We start from the raw sequence: 17,247 nt of genomic DNA, 5'->3' as shown, positions 1-17,247 counted from the left end.
AGGCATATTTGTTTATATTAGAGGCTGTGTTCGTTCTGGTGAATTACATCTCCATTCACCCAATGGTTCTCAAACTCTGGGGAGGGACTCAAAAGTCTGTTTCTGACTCTCTCTGAGGAAGGTTGCTAAATCAAGGAGGAACAGGGTGAATGGGGAGAAAAGACTTTGGGCTGCTCCATGATGACTTTGGGTATGCATCTACATTACGTGTGAGGCAGCTTCACTTGTTGCTTCATAATGCTACATATTTATAAATAATAATAATAAAAGGAGGCATCTGTTTGTCCATGGTACACATAACTTATCAGAAAATAAAGGGGAGGATAACAACTTCCCAACCTATCAGAGCCTGTATGGTGCAGTGTAGATATGGGCATGAACCGAAATAGAAACCAAAGTTTGTCACAAACCGGGCTGGTTTTTGGTTCGTGAACCAGCGGTTCGTCAGAGCTCATTTCTGACAAACCGCGACAAACCACTATGATTTTTAGAGCAGTTTGTATGGTTCATTTTTTGGTTCGTCACTGCAGACAGACTGGCGCCGATTAGTCTGTTACTTAGGCAATGGGCGGGATGGGCTTTCTGCAGACCTTCTGCAAAAGAACCGGTTCGTGAACTGGACAAGTTCATGGCAGTTCACGGTTTGTGAAATGCAACAACCCGCCATTTTCCCAATCCATGCCCATCTCTATAGTGCAGTAGTTTAGAGTGTCTGACTAGGATCTAAGGAATCCAGGTTTGAATCTCCAGTCTACCATGAAAGCTTGCCACTTACATACTCTTATCCTACCATATATCAAAATGTTGTTGTTGTAAGGATAAAATGGAGGACAGGAGAACAACATAAGCAGCATTGAGTCCCCATTGGGGAGAATGGAGGCATATGACATTTGTTATAAATCTAATTACAGCTATAGTTCACAAAAAAGAATATTCACTCTTGCTGTTGCTTCGTCTGGTATTGCTGCAACTCTTTTGGGAGGAGACAGAACAGCTCATTCATTATTCAGACTATTGTTAAATGTCACAATTGCAGAGAGTTACGGTGTCGGCAGACAGAGAGAGCAGACACAAACGCCTCTAGTAAATATAAAAAATATAAATATGTTCTCTATTAAATGATGTGAGAATCCTATGTTTTATGGTTAGGAGGAGAAATTAGTGAGGTATTACGTTGGAAGGAGTCCCAGCAATTATAGCAAGTTTAGAAGACAACAGGTGTACCAACACACGGTAGTTTTGTAAATAAAAAATGTAAGAGTTGTCACAACCTTCAGTATCTCACAGTTAGAGATTTTGTTAATATGCGTTGGTTATAGGGATGTGCACCAGAAAAAAAATTGGGTTTCTGGCTTCGGGTTTACCCAAAACCGGAAAAGGCTTCGTAAACACTTGAAACCCTATGCACACACGCATAAGAGATTTTCAAGGCTATGCTTTGGGCATGTAAGACTTTAACACATTGGAAATTTCCTTTTCTGCTGTAAAGCGTTCCACACGCTCCTGATGAAGGATTCAGATATCTGCCACAGATAGCCGGCCCCAGATTGAGCGTGGGTTGGAGCTTTGCTTCGCGGCTGGGCTTCACCGTTCACTTGCTGAGGGAAGTCCTGGAAAGAATTGTTATAACTATTCCAAGAAGATTGTTGGGAATTGTGTGTGTCTACTGCAACTTGCCCTGTATGATTATGTAAAACATTATTGTATTGTTGATGTGTGTGCCTGAAAATTGCATCAAGAGGTTGTTATTTACTTATTTGAATGCAATGATGAAATTTTGTAGCCTTTGCACTCTGAATACAGTTTTGTAATTTTGTAATTTAGTATTGTATTCCCTGTGGATTTTTTCCTCTTCTATTTGCTGTTTCGCAAGGGAATAGCCATTTTGTTCTCCACCACTCTATCAGCGGCTTGGCAAGCCGCTGATCCAAGGGGCAATGCTCCTTTCCCCGCCACTTCACTCCATAGTGGTGGGGAAAGTGCATTTAACCCCTCCCCTTTGATCAGCAGCCTGGCTTCGGTTTTCCTGCCAAACAGCTGATCCTGGGGTTTAAATGCCCCTTTCCCTGCTGCTTCAAAGCAAATCTCGAATCTTTGTGAATTGGGTCCAATTCAGGTATTTTACACGAATTGGAAACCCAAATTGCACACCCCTAGTTAGTTACATAAAATTGCTTAATTAACTGATTAAACTGTTAAAAAGCAAATGATTAATCAGGCTGACAGCTTGACATAGCTATGGTAAACTGGGATCTTGTGTTGTAAACTAAGTGGATGAAGCAGGGAAAGAATTGAAAGAAATGATAGAGAGTAGCAGTCCTGGGGCTACATTCCCAACGTTACAACCTCTCTGTTCTTTGCTCACCCTATCCAGGACATGACTCGAGATCAGATAGCGGCAGAGAAAGTGGCTCTTCAGAAAGCCCTCTTATATTACGAGAGCATCCATGGAAGGCCGGTAAGTACAGCGGGATTTGTATCAAGCATGCTTGAAATTTTCTTGCTGCCAACATGTTAAGAAGCCTGTGAAACCATCAGGGAAATCACTATAATCTTCCCACAGGAAGGGTTACCAGAGCTGCTTTCCTCACAATACCAGTCTCGTATTCCTGGCTTCATATGATGTGCTTCACAGTTATTTACCAAGGTTTAAGCATTCACTGCAACACGCTGTTGATGAAAATTGGCATCTCCGAGGGGGCATTTCATGCAGTCAGTGTTTAATGGGGGTGTCAGTTATACACTCATATTTATGTGCACAGGGACTTTGTCTTCTTTAACAAGGCCAGCTTCTTTTCTGTTTTCCTTACAAAACTATGTTGCCATGTAAGGGAAATATTTTAAAGCAATAAAGGAGGCAAAATTATCAGTTATTAGAAGTAGTTTTCCCCCCAGCTCACTCTTTTAATGATATCTTGTTCTTGCCTTTTATTCTCAGTTTTGTATTAATCCTGTTGTGCCAGAAGGATATGCTATTAGGTCATTGCTTCAGCTTTACAATCACCCTGTTTTTCTCCATCCAAATAATGTTTTGCAGCCCTGTCTGAAAGATAGCACGGTAATTACTGTCAACGCTTCCATAATAGATTTTCAAGGAGCATTATAGCCTCAACAAAGTGATTCCAAAGAAGTTATTATCGTAACTATTTCTTCTCAGAGGACAGGCTCTGCTTTGTTAGTGTAATCTGACCTAAAATCTGCATTGAAGTTAACGATGCTGCATACACCAATGTGGAGAGCCAGCGCAGTGCCCCAGTACAGTGCTGGATTAGGATCTGAAAAGCCCAGTTCAAATCCCAGTTCAGCTACGAAGCTCACTGGATGGTCTTGGGCCAGTTGCTCTTTCTCAACCTGACCTACCTACCAGGTAGGGCCAGGGCTTTTTTTCAGCTGCAACGCAGTGGAACGGAGTTCTGGAACCTCTTGAAAATGGTCACATGGCTGGTGGCCCCGCCCCCTGATCTCCAGACAGAGGGGAGTTTAGATTGCCCTCCGTGCCGCTCAACTCCCTTCTGTCTGGAGATCCGGGGGTGGGGCCACCAGCCTTTCTCCAAGGGCAACCCACTGAGTTCCACCACCTCTTTTCCCAGAAAAAAAACCCTGGGTAGCGCCAAATGAAGGAAGGGGACACCATATACCTACCCCAAAGACCCTTGGAGGAATGGTGGGGATAAAAGAACATGATAGATTGATACAAAGGTAAATACAAGGAGTAGACAGGCAAATGAATTTCCTTTCAGGTCCATAAGAGGAAATCATATATCGGTGGCTTCTCACAGGTTGTTAGTTCTCTCCAGAACATTAACCTTTCCTTTTGATAGACACAGTGTTGTTTTTAATTTGATAAGCAAAAGCTTTATCAACTTAACTGCAAGGTTTATTTTAGATAATATGGAGCCAGAATCAGACCTTGGACGAGGCCACTGAGAGATTGCAAGACATTATTTTTCTCTTTCAAACTGTCCTTGGCAGTAGACACAAACTTAAACTAGAATGGTAGATCTGGGAAACAAATGCTAAGGGCATAATCAACATTACATGGTATTGTTACAGAACGTAGGTGCTAGCTGTATGATGCAGGGAATGTATTTCCTCTACAACTCCCCAACTACCTATAGTTTGCTCTGCCACCTTTGATTGATCTTAATTGGTGTCCCAAAGCCAGTTTCTTACTCTGATGGCAGCGGCTAATTTGTGAGAGCCGAGGTAGAAGAGTCAGATACCTGGGCAGCAGTGATCAAGGAGGGAGTCATTGCCTTAGCAGCTCCAAGGAAGCAAATGTGTGCAATCCATCTCTGTAAGTGATGCGGTTGTAATTAATGGCCCAGGGTGCCAAGATGCCAGTTTCCAGGTCCACCTGATGGACAGAGAGAAAGCTTCCACTTTTGTTTTGTTTTTTTGCTCCAGTTCATCTTCAGGAAATTCTGTCCTTTGTTCCCAAAAACAAGAGATGCAGCAGATGACAGTATAGTAGCTGGCAGCCTGCGGCTACCTTTAAAACCTGCCACCCCCACTCCCATGCAGCCAACCTTGTGTTCTTATTCTTTGTTTTCAGGTGACAAAACATGAACGGCAGGTGATGAAGCCCCTGTACGACCGATACCGCTTGGTGAAACAGATCCTCTCCAGGGCCAACTCCATCCCAAGTATTGTAAGTATGGATCTTTTCTGGGCCTTTAGCTTGAAATGCTTCTCACACCTGGTAGGGTGAGAGGGAGAAATCCTGGCTTTGTGCCCCAAGTTGACCACGTTGGCTCCGTAATGACCCACTTCCCCTGCCTGGAAACATCCAAACGAGGGTGCAGGTGCTAACCTGAAAGCAGTGGGAAGAGTGAAAAGTTTGGCCTCAGGGCACTGGTTACTTTCTGTTGCTCCCAGCCTAGTGCTTTGGTGGCAAACTAGAAGCTTGAGAAAATTTCCCTCCAAATGGAGGCACAGTACGATGCGCAAGAATCTCGGGCTCACATTGTGCCTTGAATCCCGTGTGGCCAGCATAGGCCTCGCTGAACCCTGCAATGGTTTTCCTCTACCGTGCAAATGCAATGCAGGGCAGGAGGCAACCTGGGCACATCTTGAGATGCCTACAGCTTGTGGGTGAAACAAGCCAGTCTGAGCCCTTGAAGAAAAGCCCTGCCTGTAATGTCCAAGGAACTGCTGTCCGTACAAGGTGCGATGGTGCACCTTCCCATATATATTTCTCTCCCTGGCTTGCTTATGCTCTAGACTAAGAATTTTGGAAGCTTATTTGGAGACCACGCCAGAGACATAGATCTGCCTTGGCTGGTATTGTTCTCCGGGCGATGCTGGAACTAGCCACTTGTGTGCCTTCCCCAAGCCTTTCACTCTTGAGCCAGCCTTGAGCTGAAGGGAGCTAGCCCTCCTATTTCTGATCCTTGAAGAAGGAAGTATGACGAACAGCTATGGAGCCAGAGTGCAAGAGTGCCCCCTGCTGTTTGTGCACAATCCAGGGCCTCCCTCTCTCAATAGCACATAAGCATATTTTGTTTAAAATCCAGGATCGGTTTGGAAAGGAGCCAGTTTATCATTTGGAAAACTGACTGCTTTCCAAACTGATCCCGGATTTTAAACAAAACCCAAGAATTGCAGATTCAACACTGGGGAGAATAAATCAATTCATTAGGCATTGGGGGGACAAATTAGGGGACTAGATGCATGACTTTAAAAAAATAATAAAAGAAGCATCGAACGGCACACAGGGTTCTTGCGGCTCTTGGCTGGGGTAGATTCGTAGGCATTGTGTCCCAACCAGTGGAAATACGAGGTGACTCTCTTCCTACTTTTGGCCTGCTGTGTGTTTCGTGAAGGCGTATTTTGTTTCCTTGCTACTGCCAGATGCATGGTTATGCAGCTAATTTTTTTTAATGGATTCTATTCAGATGAGTGGGTGGAATAGCAGATTCATAGTAATTGCACATGTTCTGACAAGCACGTTTCTTCTCAGTCTAAGAGCATCGCAAGCGGTTTCTCTTGTGGAAGGCCTGTATCGAAATGAAGGGATGCCGCACAAGGCCATGAACGCACTCTTCATTCCCTTTCATTTCAGTGGGGTTAAATCACTGGGGGATATTTCTGTTTAAAAAATAATTATGCAGATTTCAGCTGTTTGGATGTTATTGTTATCCAAAATCCCCAGCCAGCTGTTTGACTGAGGAAGCCCCTGCTTGCTGGGAAGCCCCGTCTGTGCATCAGAGCTCCTGCACACGTACCGGAGGGAGCCTCTGGACTGAGTCTCCCATGCTTGTCTTTTGGCTGTGATAAACCTTCCTGCATTTGAAAAACATAACAGGAGAAGCAGCTTTCAAACTATTTTTCTTTTAAAAGAAGTCACAGAGGCTTTTTAAATTTAAATGAGTAATTGTTTCTGGTTTGGAAATGAGTGCTGAAGAGACGAGAAAGAGAGAGAGAGAGACGGGGGAGAAAGGGGTCATAATGTAACCTGCTTGTTAACGCCTGTCACAGGGATCCCCCTCCAGCAAGCGGAGAAGCCCTTTGCTGCAGCCAATTATCGAGGGTGAAACAGCGTCCTTCTTCAAGGAGATAAAGGTGAAGAATCTCCCGCTGCTAACTAATTTGCTTGGCCCACATCACTTCCCTTCGCCCAGAATGAAAGTGATTGATTTCATGTTCCTAATTGCTGATCCTTTGACAGTGTTTCCAGGAAACAAAAAATCAGTAGCCACTGAGTCCTGTCTTCCCTGTGTCCGTATTCTGCTTATGTCTGCTCAAGACCTCTCTGCTGTTTTAAAAATTTCCTTACCACGTAATACACTTTTTAAAATTTCAAAACGCAAAATCCTTACTTACAAGTCAATTGTCCTCTCTGCCTTTAAAGAAATGCCCCTTGTTTTGTAACGTTTATGATGATTTTTTTCCAAAGTTTTGTGGTCTGTGCTCAGTGTCTGGTAGAGATCTGAGCCTACGGCACAAAGAGGCAATAGAGTGGACTCTACTACTGCATTTTTTGAATGTTTCCCTCATGCAAAGAAAATATCACTTATTGTCGAAGGCTTTCACAGCCGAAGAACATTGGTTGTTGTGGATTCTCCAGGCTGTATAGCCGTGGTCTTGGCATTGTAGTTCCTGATGTTTCGCCAGCAGCTGTGACTGGCGTCTTCAGAGGTGTAACACCAAAAGACAGAGGTCTCTCAGTGTCACAAGTGTGTGACACTCAGTGTGACACTGAGAGATCTCTGTCTTTTGGTGCTACACCTCTGAAGATGCCAGTCACAGCTGCTGGCGAAACGTCAGGAACTACAATGCCAAGACCACGGCTACACAGCCCGGAAAATCCACAACAACCAAAAATATCACTTAGTTTTTTAAAAAACTAGCACATGAGAGGGAGAAAAGTTCTGCTCTCGCCCCTGTCTCTGCTCCTCTAGTTTTCTATGTGCAAAGATTTTTCACACAGGAGAATCTTCAAAAATGAGGTTTTGCTATCTGTAGGTTTGCCAGCTACATGGGAGAAAACGTCTCTCCCTTTAATAGAAGCTTAATTTCTCTCCGTTCTTACCAGTGCCCCTTCGGACCACATTTGTTTCTGGTGAAAGTGCAATCGCTGATAAATTTGCTCAGTGAAAAGATTGTCCTTAAAAATTCGCTTGCTGTGAGGATCATATGTGGACTTTTTTTTGTCTGCATGCTTTGGGGGGTGACCTCCTTACTGGCCATAGAAAGTTTCCAAGTTGCCCTGGGAATTCATATTCTAGGATGTCCCACTGTGTGCATGGCAGTCGGAAAAGGACCGTGTAGATTGAGAGTGGAGATATCGGAAGGATTAGGGTAGTGGCTAAGAGTATTTTCTGTGTGTCCAAAACGTCCTGGTTCTCACCTCGACTACAAACTAAGTGGTGGCCTTCGGCGAGAGGAGAAGAGCTTAGAGTACACGTTTTGCATGCTCCCAAGTTCTAAGTCCAGTCTCCGGCAGCAGAAAAGAAAAAGCAGCCTGTATTTTCTGAGATGTTGATAGCCAGAAGAGACTGTAGCGGTCTGGATGGGCCATGCATGGCAGTAGAAGAAAACTTGATACGTTCAAGCCCTCCCATCTGTCATACAGGGATGCTAACACTGGCCTACCCTGCAGTGCTGTTATGAAGATTACTGAGTTAAAAAGCTTTGTACACCTTGAGATGTCCTGCGGAATGCTTGTTTTTAATTAAAACAAACCCTTGCAGTGTGCTTATTATTAATATTAGTTGGCAGTGCCAATATATTCCTGACTCAAACCTGAATTGGAAACCTGTGGAATCTCCTTCACCCATTTTATGCATTAAAGCTTCATTGGTCCAGAATATACTTTTGAACATGCTGTGTGACACCTTTGCATTGGAAATCCCAGCATAAATTTGAGAAATATACATTTTCTGGGCCACTGTTGCCCTTTGAGCACATGGTGGGCTTGCCCCCTCCAGCCCAGCAGTTTCACCATGTATGGAGTGACCACAGAGAGCAGATTGTTGTCTCTCTGATGTCTGCCTAGGATAGAGACATGCAGCTGTAGTTTGCTTGGCATCACAGCAGAGAATTTCCATGAGAGGTAATGGAATGCCTTCAGAACAAATCTGTCAGATGTGGTATCATTCTGAGAGTCTGTGTCAGTTAATAAACTGGGATGATGGTTTCTCAGTGGCATGGCTTCATGAATGGCAAACCCCATGCAGACATGGACCCCAGTATGGAAAGGATGTGTGCTGGGAGCGGTAATTGCAACTTTCTCCCAGCTCAGTCTTCATGGTCCCTGTCTCTGGAATTTGGAGGGTTAGGGATTGCAAGCTGAGGCCTACCTGTATGGGACTGCTCATGTGTAGGCCCTTACGCTAGCACAACACCCAGTACACAAATGTCAGGCAGGTGTGGAACGCAGGACACGTATCCAGTGGGCAGGGCAAGGGGGCATGACCGGGTTTCCCTCCCTGCTTGTAAGCTCTACACGCTTAGAGCTTCCGCTGCATAAGGGAATACTTTGCCAAAGCTATCATACTTCTGCAGGCAGTTTATACTGGCATGAATCTGTATTGTTTGGGAGGGTTTAATAATTCCTGTTGGTCCTTTGGGGAATGTTTAGAGGCATCTGTCTGCCATCAGTACCTCTTCTTTCAATTTCCAGAAATGAATTCTTTGAAGATCAAATGTGACTGTGAACATTAATGCCAAGTTCTAATGGCCTGAGCTGATGCCAGTTTTTTGGGTGCCAGTGCTGTTTTGTTTGTTTGTTGTTTGGTTTTTGCTTGCTGGATTCCAGTTGGCAAAAGCTCCTTTGCACATTTGAGGGGGGGGCATGGGAGTGACACCACGCAGCCTTTTTTGTGAGAGTGCTACAGTTGGAGAGACCAAGTTCTCTCTCCCAGCCCCACCAGAGTCAGTTCACAGTGGTAGCCATCATCCGCTTCAGATGTTTGCTTAATGAAGCTATAAACTGTTCAGAGTTATCAATGTGAAATTATGTGGTGACATTTTTCTCATTGGTTAAGCTGTCTATGGGTTAAAGGCCAGAGATTTGAGATTTCTGAAAGCAGCGCTAGAATGGAAGGGCATTCCAAATGGGACACAGCTCTCCCGACCTGATGGAACACCTACAGTAGCTGCTGACAGTCTTCCCATTTTCCGTATTTCTTTGCTGCCTTAACTATGCATGGAGGCTTCCAGGATACTCCACCCACCCCTCACTGTCAGCATCTCTCAAGAGGCAGGACTTGAAGGGAATCCACTAGCAGGAGACAAAACTAGTGGGTTGTATGTTGTCTTGTTCCAATTTCCTGTCATGCAGCTAAACCAGGAGAGCTTTCAGTATACATTATTGCAAGGGATAAACAATTTATGGGCAGGTTAACACAGGTCAATAGTTCCCAACGTGACATCTGGGGATACCATAGGCTCCACCAGGTCAACAATTCCCAATGTGACATCTGGGGATACCATAGGATCCATTGGTAGCTTTTCTGGTACCCGCTTGCTTCTGGAATCCACGGGGTAGTCACATTATCTGACAAAGCCCTTTAGGTGTTAAACTGAAGGCTCTTCTGGGCCATCCACTTCATTTTGTGTCTTTTGAATGCAAAATGTGTCTTTGACAAACATAATTTTTGTGTTACCTTTGCAGACTGTATAGATAATCATTGTTATCCCAATTGTCTCCACAGGAGGAAGAGGATGGCTCAGAGGAAGAGAGCAATGTGAAACCAGATTTCACAGTCACCCTAAAATCAGACCTCAATGTGAGAAGTTTCTTGGACCAGCTAGAAGATGATGCTGATGGCTTTGTCTCTCCGGTGGACGATCGCATACCTTCACGGAGCAGTCACGATACGGGGCTGTCAAACCTCCATGCCGCCTCTGTGTATGCCCGGCCTCTACTAGACATCTTTCTGTTTCTTGTACTGTTTGTTTTTGCAAATGTGGAAGCTTAATTAAGGGGAGGGGAATAGTGGGAGATAAATCTAATGATGGATTGCTTCCTCGTAACAAACTGATAAAAACACCATTCTATCAAAATTATTAATGTGTCATTACTATCACCTGAGACCTAATTTTTCAGATTTTGTTTGTTTGTATCATTTTAATATATTTGAGTGTTTGTTTTTGTTGAATTCTGTAGGCCCGAACTTGTAGAACAGCTTCAAGAAGTCAGGGAAGAGAAAAAACGGATCCGGAAAAAATTGAGAGATTTTGAGGATAATTTTTTCCGACAAAACGGAAGGTAATTTTTTCCCCATCCCACCCCTTCACCTCACTGAAGTCAAAACATACAACTTTGGCTCAGCCATGTGCTTGTCCTTCTGAGTAGCCCTTTTTCTAACTGCTGTCCTGCATCTTAAATCTTGCATTAACTGCAGAGAGTTGGAAGGTTTCTTTTTGAAACCGTGGAGTGTGAGAGAAAACTTAAGTGAGGGAAGTGGAAAATTCAGGACTGCTCTTTACATTACGCTTTGAAGACACTGATCCTTCCACGAGCATGTTTAATACATGTAAAAACATAATGCGAGACCAGTGGCGTATGAATTTGTTTCTGAGAGAATATCTGTGAAGGCTGGAACTCTGTATAGAGTAGGGTTGCCAGCAGGCCAGGAGAAAGTTGTCCCGAGCCTTGAACGGAGGCATCATGTGTGGGAACAGGCAGGTGAAGGTTTTCATGGCGTATCACCTGGTAGATAACATCCTATTAAGCCTCTTAAGCAGGCAGAATATTTTTTCTCCAGGTTCTTGGCAACTCCTGTACAGAGTCTCCTTGAATCCCCCCCACTCACATTTGAAATACAAATGGATATCGCCCTTCTTGGGCTCTGTCAGCCATGGATGTCATTCAAAGAAGGGAACCATGGTGCCTAGAAATGGTAGCCAAGATGCTTTATTCTCCTGCGCACATCAAGAATATGACAGCAATCCTAAGCAGGTCTGCTCAGAAGGAAGTCCTGTTTTATTCAGTGGGGCTTACTCCTAGAAAAGGGTTCTTAGGATTGTGGCCCATGTCTTGTCTTCCTGTTAAGTATGCTGACTTTTCCATCCTCACTCAGTGTCATTATCTCTCTCATGCACAAGCAAGAGGAGAACAGGTTTTTTTTTTTTAAAAAAAATGGTTCTTGGCTAGGGAGCTGCTTACACGTCTTCTGTTTGTTCTCACAGAAATGTCCAGAAAGAGGACCGTGCTCCTATGGCTGAAGAATATAATGAATACAAGCAAGTTAAGGCCAAGCTGAGGCTTTTGGAAGTCCTTATCAGCAAAAGAGATATTAGTTCCAAGATCATGTAAGGAAGGTGTCCCTGACCTTGCCAATAGAGTTAAGAAGTTGGACAAGCCAAAGGAATGATTGCTTGAAGTACTCAGCAAGAGCCTTGTCTACTGGGAGGCTTTTGAGCAGCTCTCCATTGACTGAGAAGCAGGACGGTGAGGTCTAGCATCTTTCTTTAGACTTGCGGACTGTTCTGTCTCCAAGCTGGTCACCCAAGCCAGCAGGAAGAAGGGGGCTACGAAGCAGTCAAATTACTCTGTTCCTAGGGCAGGGGGGGGTCGTTCGCTTTGATCAGCTTGTGGCTTCTGAAACTTTTAGATGATCGGAGTAAGAGTTATGCCTTCTCCAGAATGTGAACAAAAGAGAGATGGAACTCACCTGAGTTGTCGTGAATCACCAATAATGATCTGTAATCTTCAGACCAATCAAACACCCGGGTCTGTAGTAATGGGATGGGATGCCGATTCTGAGATGATTCTGTTGAACTGTAGTGTTTGAAAAAGAATATTTCTCTGGAATCTCACATTTGACTACAGTCTTTGTTGGTTCGTGGCTGTTTCGGTTTGTTCAACACGGAATTGCCACTCTGTGGGGAAAGCACCGTCTGCCTCCCTGGCCTTTGCAACGACTTCTTTCTCAGAGCTGTTTCTTCTCTGAAAACTCGTTTCGTGATGGCCTCTCTTGTTTGAACAAATGGGGTCACATCCAGGCAGCTTTTCCACTACTAAGATAGGAAGGAGGGATCTCCTCTGGCCACCAAAGAAGGATATGCTGGTGGTTGTGGGATCTGTGTGAACAAAAGCCATGTGGGATGGGGGCTGTAGTAAGAATGAGACCCGAATGAAAAAGCTGGCTGGATCCAACCCATGGAAAAGAGAAAAGGGAAACATCAGATTTAATTCGTGATTGGGTGTCCTCAAAATTGTGCAAGTACTGAGTTGAAAAGATAGTAGTATGGGATGGGTCATTCTGGACTAGGTGAGTGGTTTTCAGGTTGCTCTGGGGCAACTTGGGTTTCTTGGAAACTTACCAAGAGGTTGCTTGGTGAGATGATCCAGAATGCTGCACAGGCTTCCCGGAAAGCCAGTCTGTTTTCCATTGTTGTTTTTTCTCCTTTATCTCTTCGAGGCTACCTTCCTGGAATGCTTGCCAGAAACTTTCCCCAGCAAGCCAAGGTTCCATGGCAGAAGAGCAGGGGGTTCCTGGGAAGCCAAGTAATTGTGGAAAAGCTTCCCTGAAGATGGGACATTTGGAAACCATTGCCTCATAACATGCATCTTAACACTCAGTTTAGAATGGAGTCTTCCTCCAGCACAAGGAGCTTTACCCCAGAGGCAGAGCCAGGCACACTGGAGAAAGGCTCCTTGGAACAGAGGAGGGCTCCAGACTTCGCTAAGGGAAGTGGGAGGATGCAGTCCCGTGTTTTTAAACATGGAACGTATCAACCAGTGCTTTGCCATAGCAGCTTTGGTTGCCCCCCAGGGATTTGGCTCGTGCATCTGTATCCAGTGATGAGGTTGTGCCCTTTTCTGTCCAGTGCTTAGCTGCAGCTGTTGGTGCAGTAAAATAGCTTGTATAAAATTGTAGGTACAATGATGCACTTTAGCGAGAGAGAGAGTTTATTTTTTTTAAATATCAGAACTAATAGAAAGCGTAACCAAAATTGTATTTAAAAAAAGAAAATGTTTGTCTACCTGACTTTTCTTTTAGGAAGGAAAAAAATATGCCTGCGACTGAGCTTTAAGACTTGTCTAGAGAAGCAAGCATCTGAATAGGAAGCAGAAAATCTTCTAGGCACAAGTCCTACAAAATCTTAAATGTCTGATCAAACTTCCTAGGGCTGCCTTCACAAACTTGTGTAAATCTGTTGGATTAAAAATGGGTAACAAGAATACATACCAAAATTCCAGTAAATGATTGCTTCTCCAAACTGAATGGCAATTACTAAGATTTTCTGATCAAACCTGATGCAAAATGTGGGCCAGGATCCAAAGAATTGCAAACGGCCCCTGACAGCACTTGAAACGGGGGGGCAGCTTGAAAAGCCATTTGCGGCACGGCATGAAAATTAAGGGTCAAAAGCAAGCCAGAAATTCCACTAGGAGAACGCAATCCATTTTCATGAGCCTGAGCAGTTCTTTGGATCTTTAGTGTCTCGTATTTTACCAAAACCACTGCAGGCAGGATTTCTTCTTTAATGTGGGTGTGACATACCCACTTTCAGTGTCTGGATTTAGTGCGAGACGTGTCCATGCTGTGGCGCTCGCAGCTTGCTATAAAATGGCGCTGTGTGAATGGAGATGATGCAGGGGGGGGGGGTTAATTCCCTGCTCAAGTGCATGTCTGTGTATTTCAGATTGCTACTATAAATAAGCAAAGCTGCAATTTATTTTCAAACCAAATAAGAATGATAATTAATGAGCCACTTGCAAAATTTAAAGTGTCCTTGAATTAAAAATGGGGGGGAGATGCTTATAATTTGTCTACAGGCAACAGTGACGTTTTCCTGTTTACTCTTGAGTAAATGGACACATTGTTCCTTTTTGATATGCTAAAGCGTGGAACAGATTAACAGTTTCTTTTAATCATTTTGTTAGGCATCAAAGTTAGATTGGTGTATAGATGCAGATAGTCCTACTCTGCAAAGTGCTTTTTTCCACTAGCACTCGAATCAGCAGCAGCTTCCTGAATTACATAAAATGGTGACTGAGTCCAGCTTGCTATCCCAAGATGCACTGATGGAGAGCATAAAGAGGGGGGTGGGGAAACTACACTTGGAAGACTTCGTGGTCTTTGGATCATGAAACTCCCCCCGAATTTTAAAAAGTTAAAGTTCCAAGGATCAGGGGCTAGTCAGCATGCAAATAAGTTGTCTGGTTGCTCTAAATGTGGGGCCTGATCGTTCATGAGTCTGTGCTAGAATGGTGAATGAGCTCCTTACAGCTGTTAGTCTAAAAGTAAAAACCAAAAACACTGTCCATGTAATAAGTGGTTGTGACATAGATGGTGTTTCCAGAAAGGTGAAGCCTCAGTAGCCATCAGATTAATTCAGGAATGGCTCAGAAAAGGGCTGTGCCGTTTGGAAGATGTAGATGGAATGTCAATCCCTTACGAGTTGACCTTTCTGTCAGAATTCCACCAAATGTGCCCCAGGTCCTGCTGTTCGTTGCGGCCTCTGTAGTTGCAGCAGGTCGTCCCACACTTAGAGGCAAGTCAGACCTGTAGACAGGAACCAATTAACGACCCTCCGTGCAACTTTACCATCCCAGGATGCACCAGGCAGATCATTGGTCCACATCATAATCTCCCTGCCTGTAAAAGTTTACACTTCAGGGGAAAAACTTAAGACCATCAACCTTGTCCCTGAGAGTTGAGCTTCCAGCTAAGTCATTGTTCCAACACATGTGCAGACATATCCTCAAAAAAACTAATTCCCAGGAGTGTTCAGAAGTGGTTAAATTCTAATACAACAGTGTAGGTATGTTTGCAGTGTAGATACGTCCCTGCTCTCCATTCTCTAATGTACATTAACCCATTATAAATTGCTTTAAATAGTATTTTGGAAATAAACACTTCCCCATATATCATGTCACCATGTTTTCATAGTGATGCCCAACTTATGCCAGGTTTCAGAGTTCTGTTTCCCCATTCTTTGTTTGTCCTGAGACAGTGATGAAGGGGGGAAGCGTGGTGCCGAGAGGGTATTTAATTCCTTAAAAATGGCATATTATTTTCTTTGAACAATGCTGAAGCTGGGTAATTTTGCTAGCAGGTATATCTTGCAGGTTCTACATGTTGTAGTGACAGACTAATGTGGGAGATCTTTTGATCTACGAAGAGGGAATCAGTATATCCAATATTCCCACCAGTACACAAGGTGTCAAATTGTATTCTATCCCTGTGATGTCTCTACAGCACTATTAGGTGTTCAAAACTTGCTTGAAAGCATATGTTCAAAGTGATCTTTGTGCCTGTTTGACCCTCCTGTGGACCTCTGCATGCACTGACAATCCACTCTGTGTGTGTGTGTGTGTTCTTAGTGAGCGGTTGCTGTATTTGTATCATCTGAGACACAAACCATGGCAAAGTTATCCATGTCAAACCGCTGAAAGGAGAGCTGTGCAGAAATCACAGTAGGAGGCTGTTTCAATCAGACAAGCACAGAATTTTCCATGGATTGCACCCCTTCTGATGTATGTGTATGCAGTTTGATTTCATTTGGAAATCTGAAGCCAATAACTGCCGCTGATACGGCGGTAGGAAAATCCCTTTGACTATTCGGAGTTTGAAAAGCAGCTGCACAGTTTCCTCTCAGCAATGATCCACTTTCCACCTCAGATGATGAAACCTTTCAGGCGCAGTTCTGTGTTTACATCACACGTCAGCAAACTTCATTTGAAACACTCAAATCTTTTTCAACATGTAAACTGATTTGACAAATATTATATGTGTACATTTTTGTACATGATTGTATTTTGTACAAAGCAAATAAAATAAAAACTATTTTTGACTGCACCAGCCTACAGCAATCTTTGCCAATGTGGCATTTATCGATGCGTTGATCATAACAAGGGTTCCAATCCAACTGAAATCCTTCATGACTATTTCTATTGAAAGCAACGGAGGTCATGGCTAACTTTAATCGTCATCTTCCAGTGGGGCTGAGCAGTGATCTCTGGAGGCTAGTGAAACGGCAGCACTTAACAATAATGCTATTGATGCAAAAAGGCATTGACCTAGTTGGCCAACTGTATTGGTGATGACAGGCATGCAGCCTTTTAAAAGGGAGTTTCCATTTATCAGGGCTAAAAGATTATGATAGTTGCCATCTGCAGGAATTTCTGTAATCATTTTTGGAGCCATCCACACACGCTTACACTCACAGTGCATTCAAGAAGCAGGACTGCCAGGTTTAACCAGCATACCTGGCCCAGTGTTGGAGCTGGTATCTCTACATAGATACCCTGCACAGAGTGATGATGAGAATACTGTGCTTATATAGCACCCTTTTGGACAGATTAGAGCCCACTCAGAGTGGTGAACAAAATCATTATGCTGGACCTCTGTGCGTAAAGTTTGCAGATCATTTCCTCTTTTTTGAAGGAAAAATTTATACATGTTGCACATCACTTGATGCATGTGCTAGTTGATGTGGAAGTACATGCATGCCACGTTTACACTGCAAACTGGATCAACACATAAATGTACGGATCCTATGGAGTGTTTCCAAGAATGGCAGGCTTTCCACCTGTACAGCATGCTCAGAACACATGTATAATGTGCTATACCACGATTTAGGATTTTCCTTGTGTGTGTGAACATGCTTTGTTGGTTAATGTAACATTCCATGAAATAGTTAGATGAGATGCTAGAATGGGAGAAAATTCTCAGGAAAATGAATGTGACAGCAGTAATACAGAAGGACAGTCTGTTCAAACAAGCATCATGCAACTTTTGCATTGTTTGGGTGTCTGAACTGAGCAAATGTTCTTTGGGAACT

At 43.7% G+C, this 17,247-nt stretch overlaps 1 protein-coding gene across 4 annotated transcripts in view; it reads left to right on the top strand.

Moving 5' to 3' along the window:
- Positions 1 to 16,262, top strand: part of FAM13A (family with sequence similarity 13 member A) — a 172,271-nt gene extending 156,009 nt beyond the window's left edge. For 3 of the 4 annotated variants that reach the window (XM_054990380.1, XM_054990384.1, XM_054990383.1), the window contains 6 exons: positions 2,375 to 2,458; positions 4,556 to 4,651; positions 6,481 to 6,564; positions 10,161 to 10,357; positions 10,616 to 10,717; positions 11,641 to 16,262. In XM_054990380.1, coding sequence (XP_054846355.1) covers positions 2,375 to 2,458; positions 4,556 to 4,651; positions 6,481 to 6,564; positions 10,161 to 10,357; positions 10,616 to 10,717; positions 11,641 to 11,767 — 690 coding nt within the window. In that variant the 3' untranslated portion in view covers positions 11,768 to 16,262. The remainder of the gene's footprint in view (positions 1 to 2,374; positions 2,459 to 4,555; positions 4,652 to 6,480; positions 6,565 to 10,160; positions 10,358 to 10,615; positions 10,718 to 11,640) is intronic. The other variant, XM_054990382.1, reaches the window with a different exon arrangement.
- Positions 16,263 to 17,247: the final 985 nt, after the last annotated feature.

The sequence above is a fragment of the Eublepharis macularius genome, chromosome 10 (assembly GCF_028583425.1).
Source record: "Eublepharis macularius isolate TG4126 chromosome 10, MPM_Emac_v1.0, whole genome shotgun sequence".
NCBI classification, from domain to species: Eukaryota; Metazoa; Chordata; class Lepidosauria; order Squamata; family Eublepharidae; genus Eublepharis; species Eublepharis macularius.
Note: the sequence above shows the minus strand (reverse complement) of the source record. Positions and strands in the feature narration are given on the sequence as shown.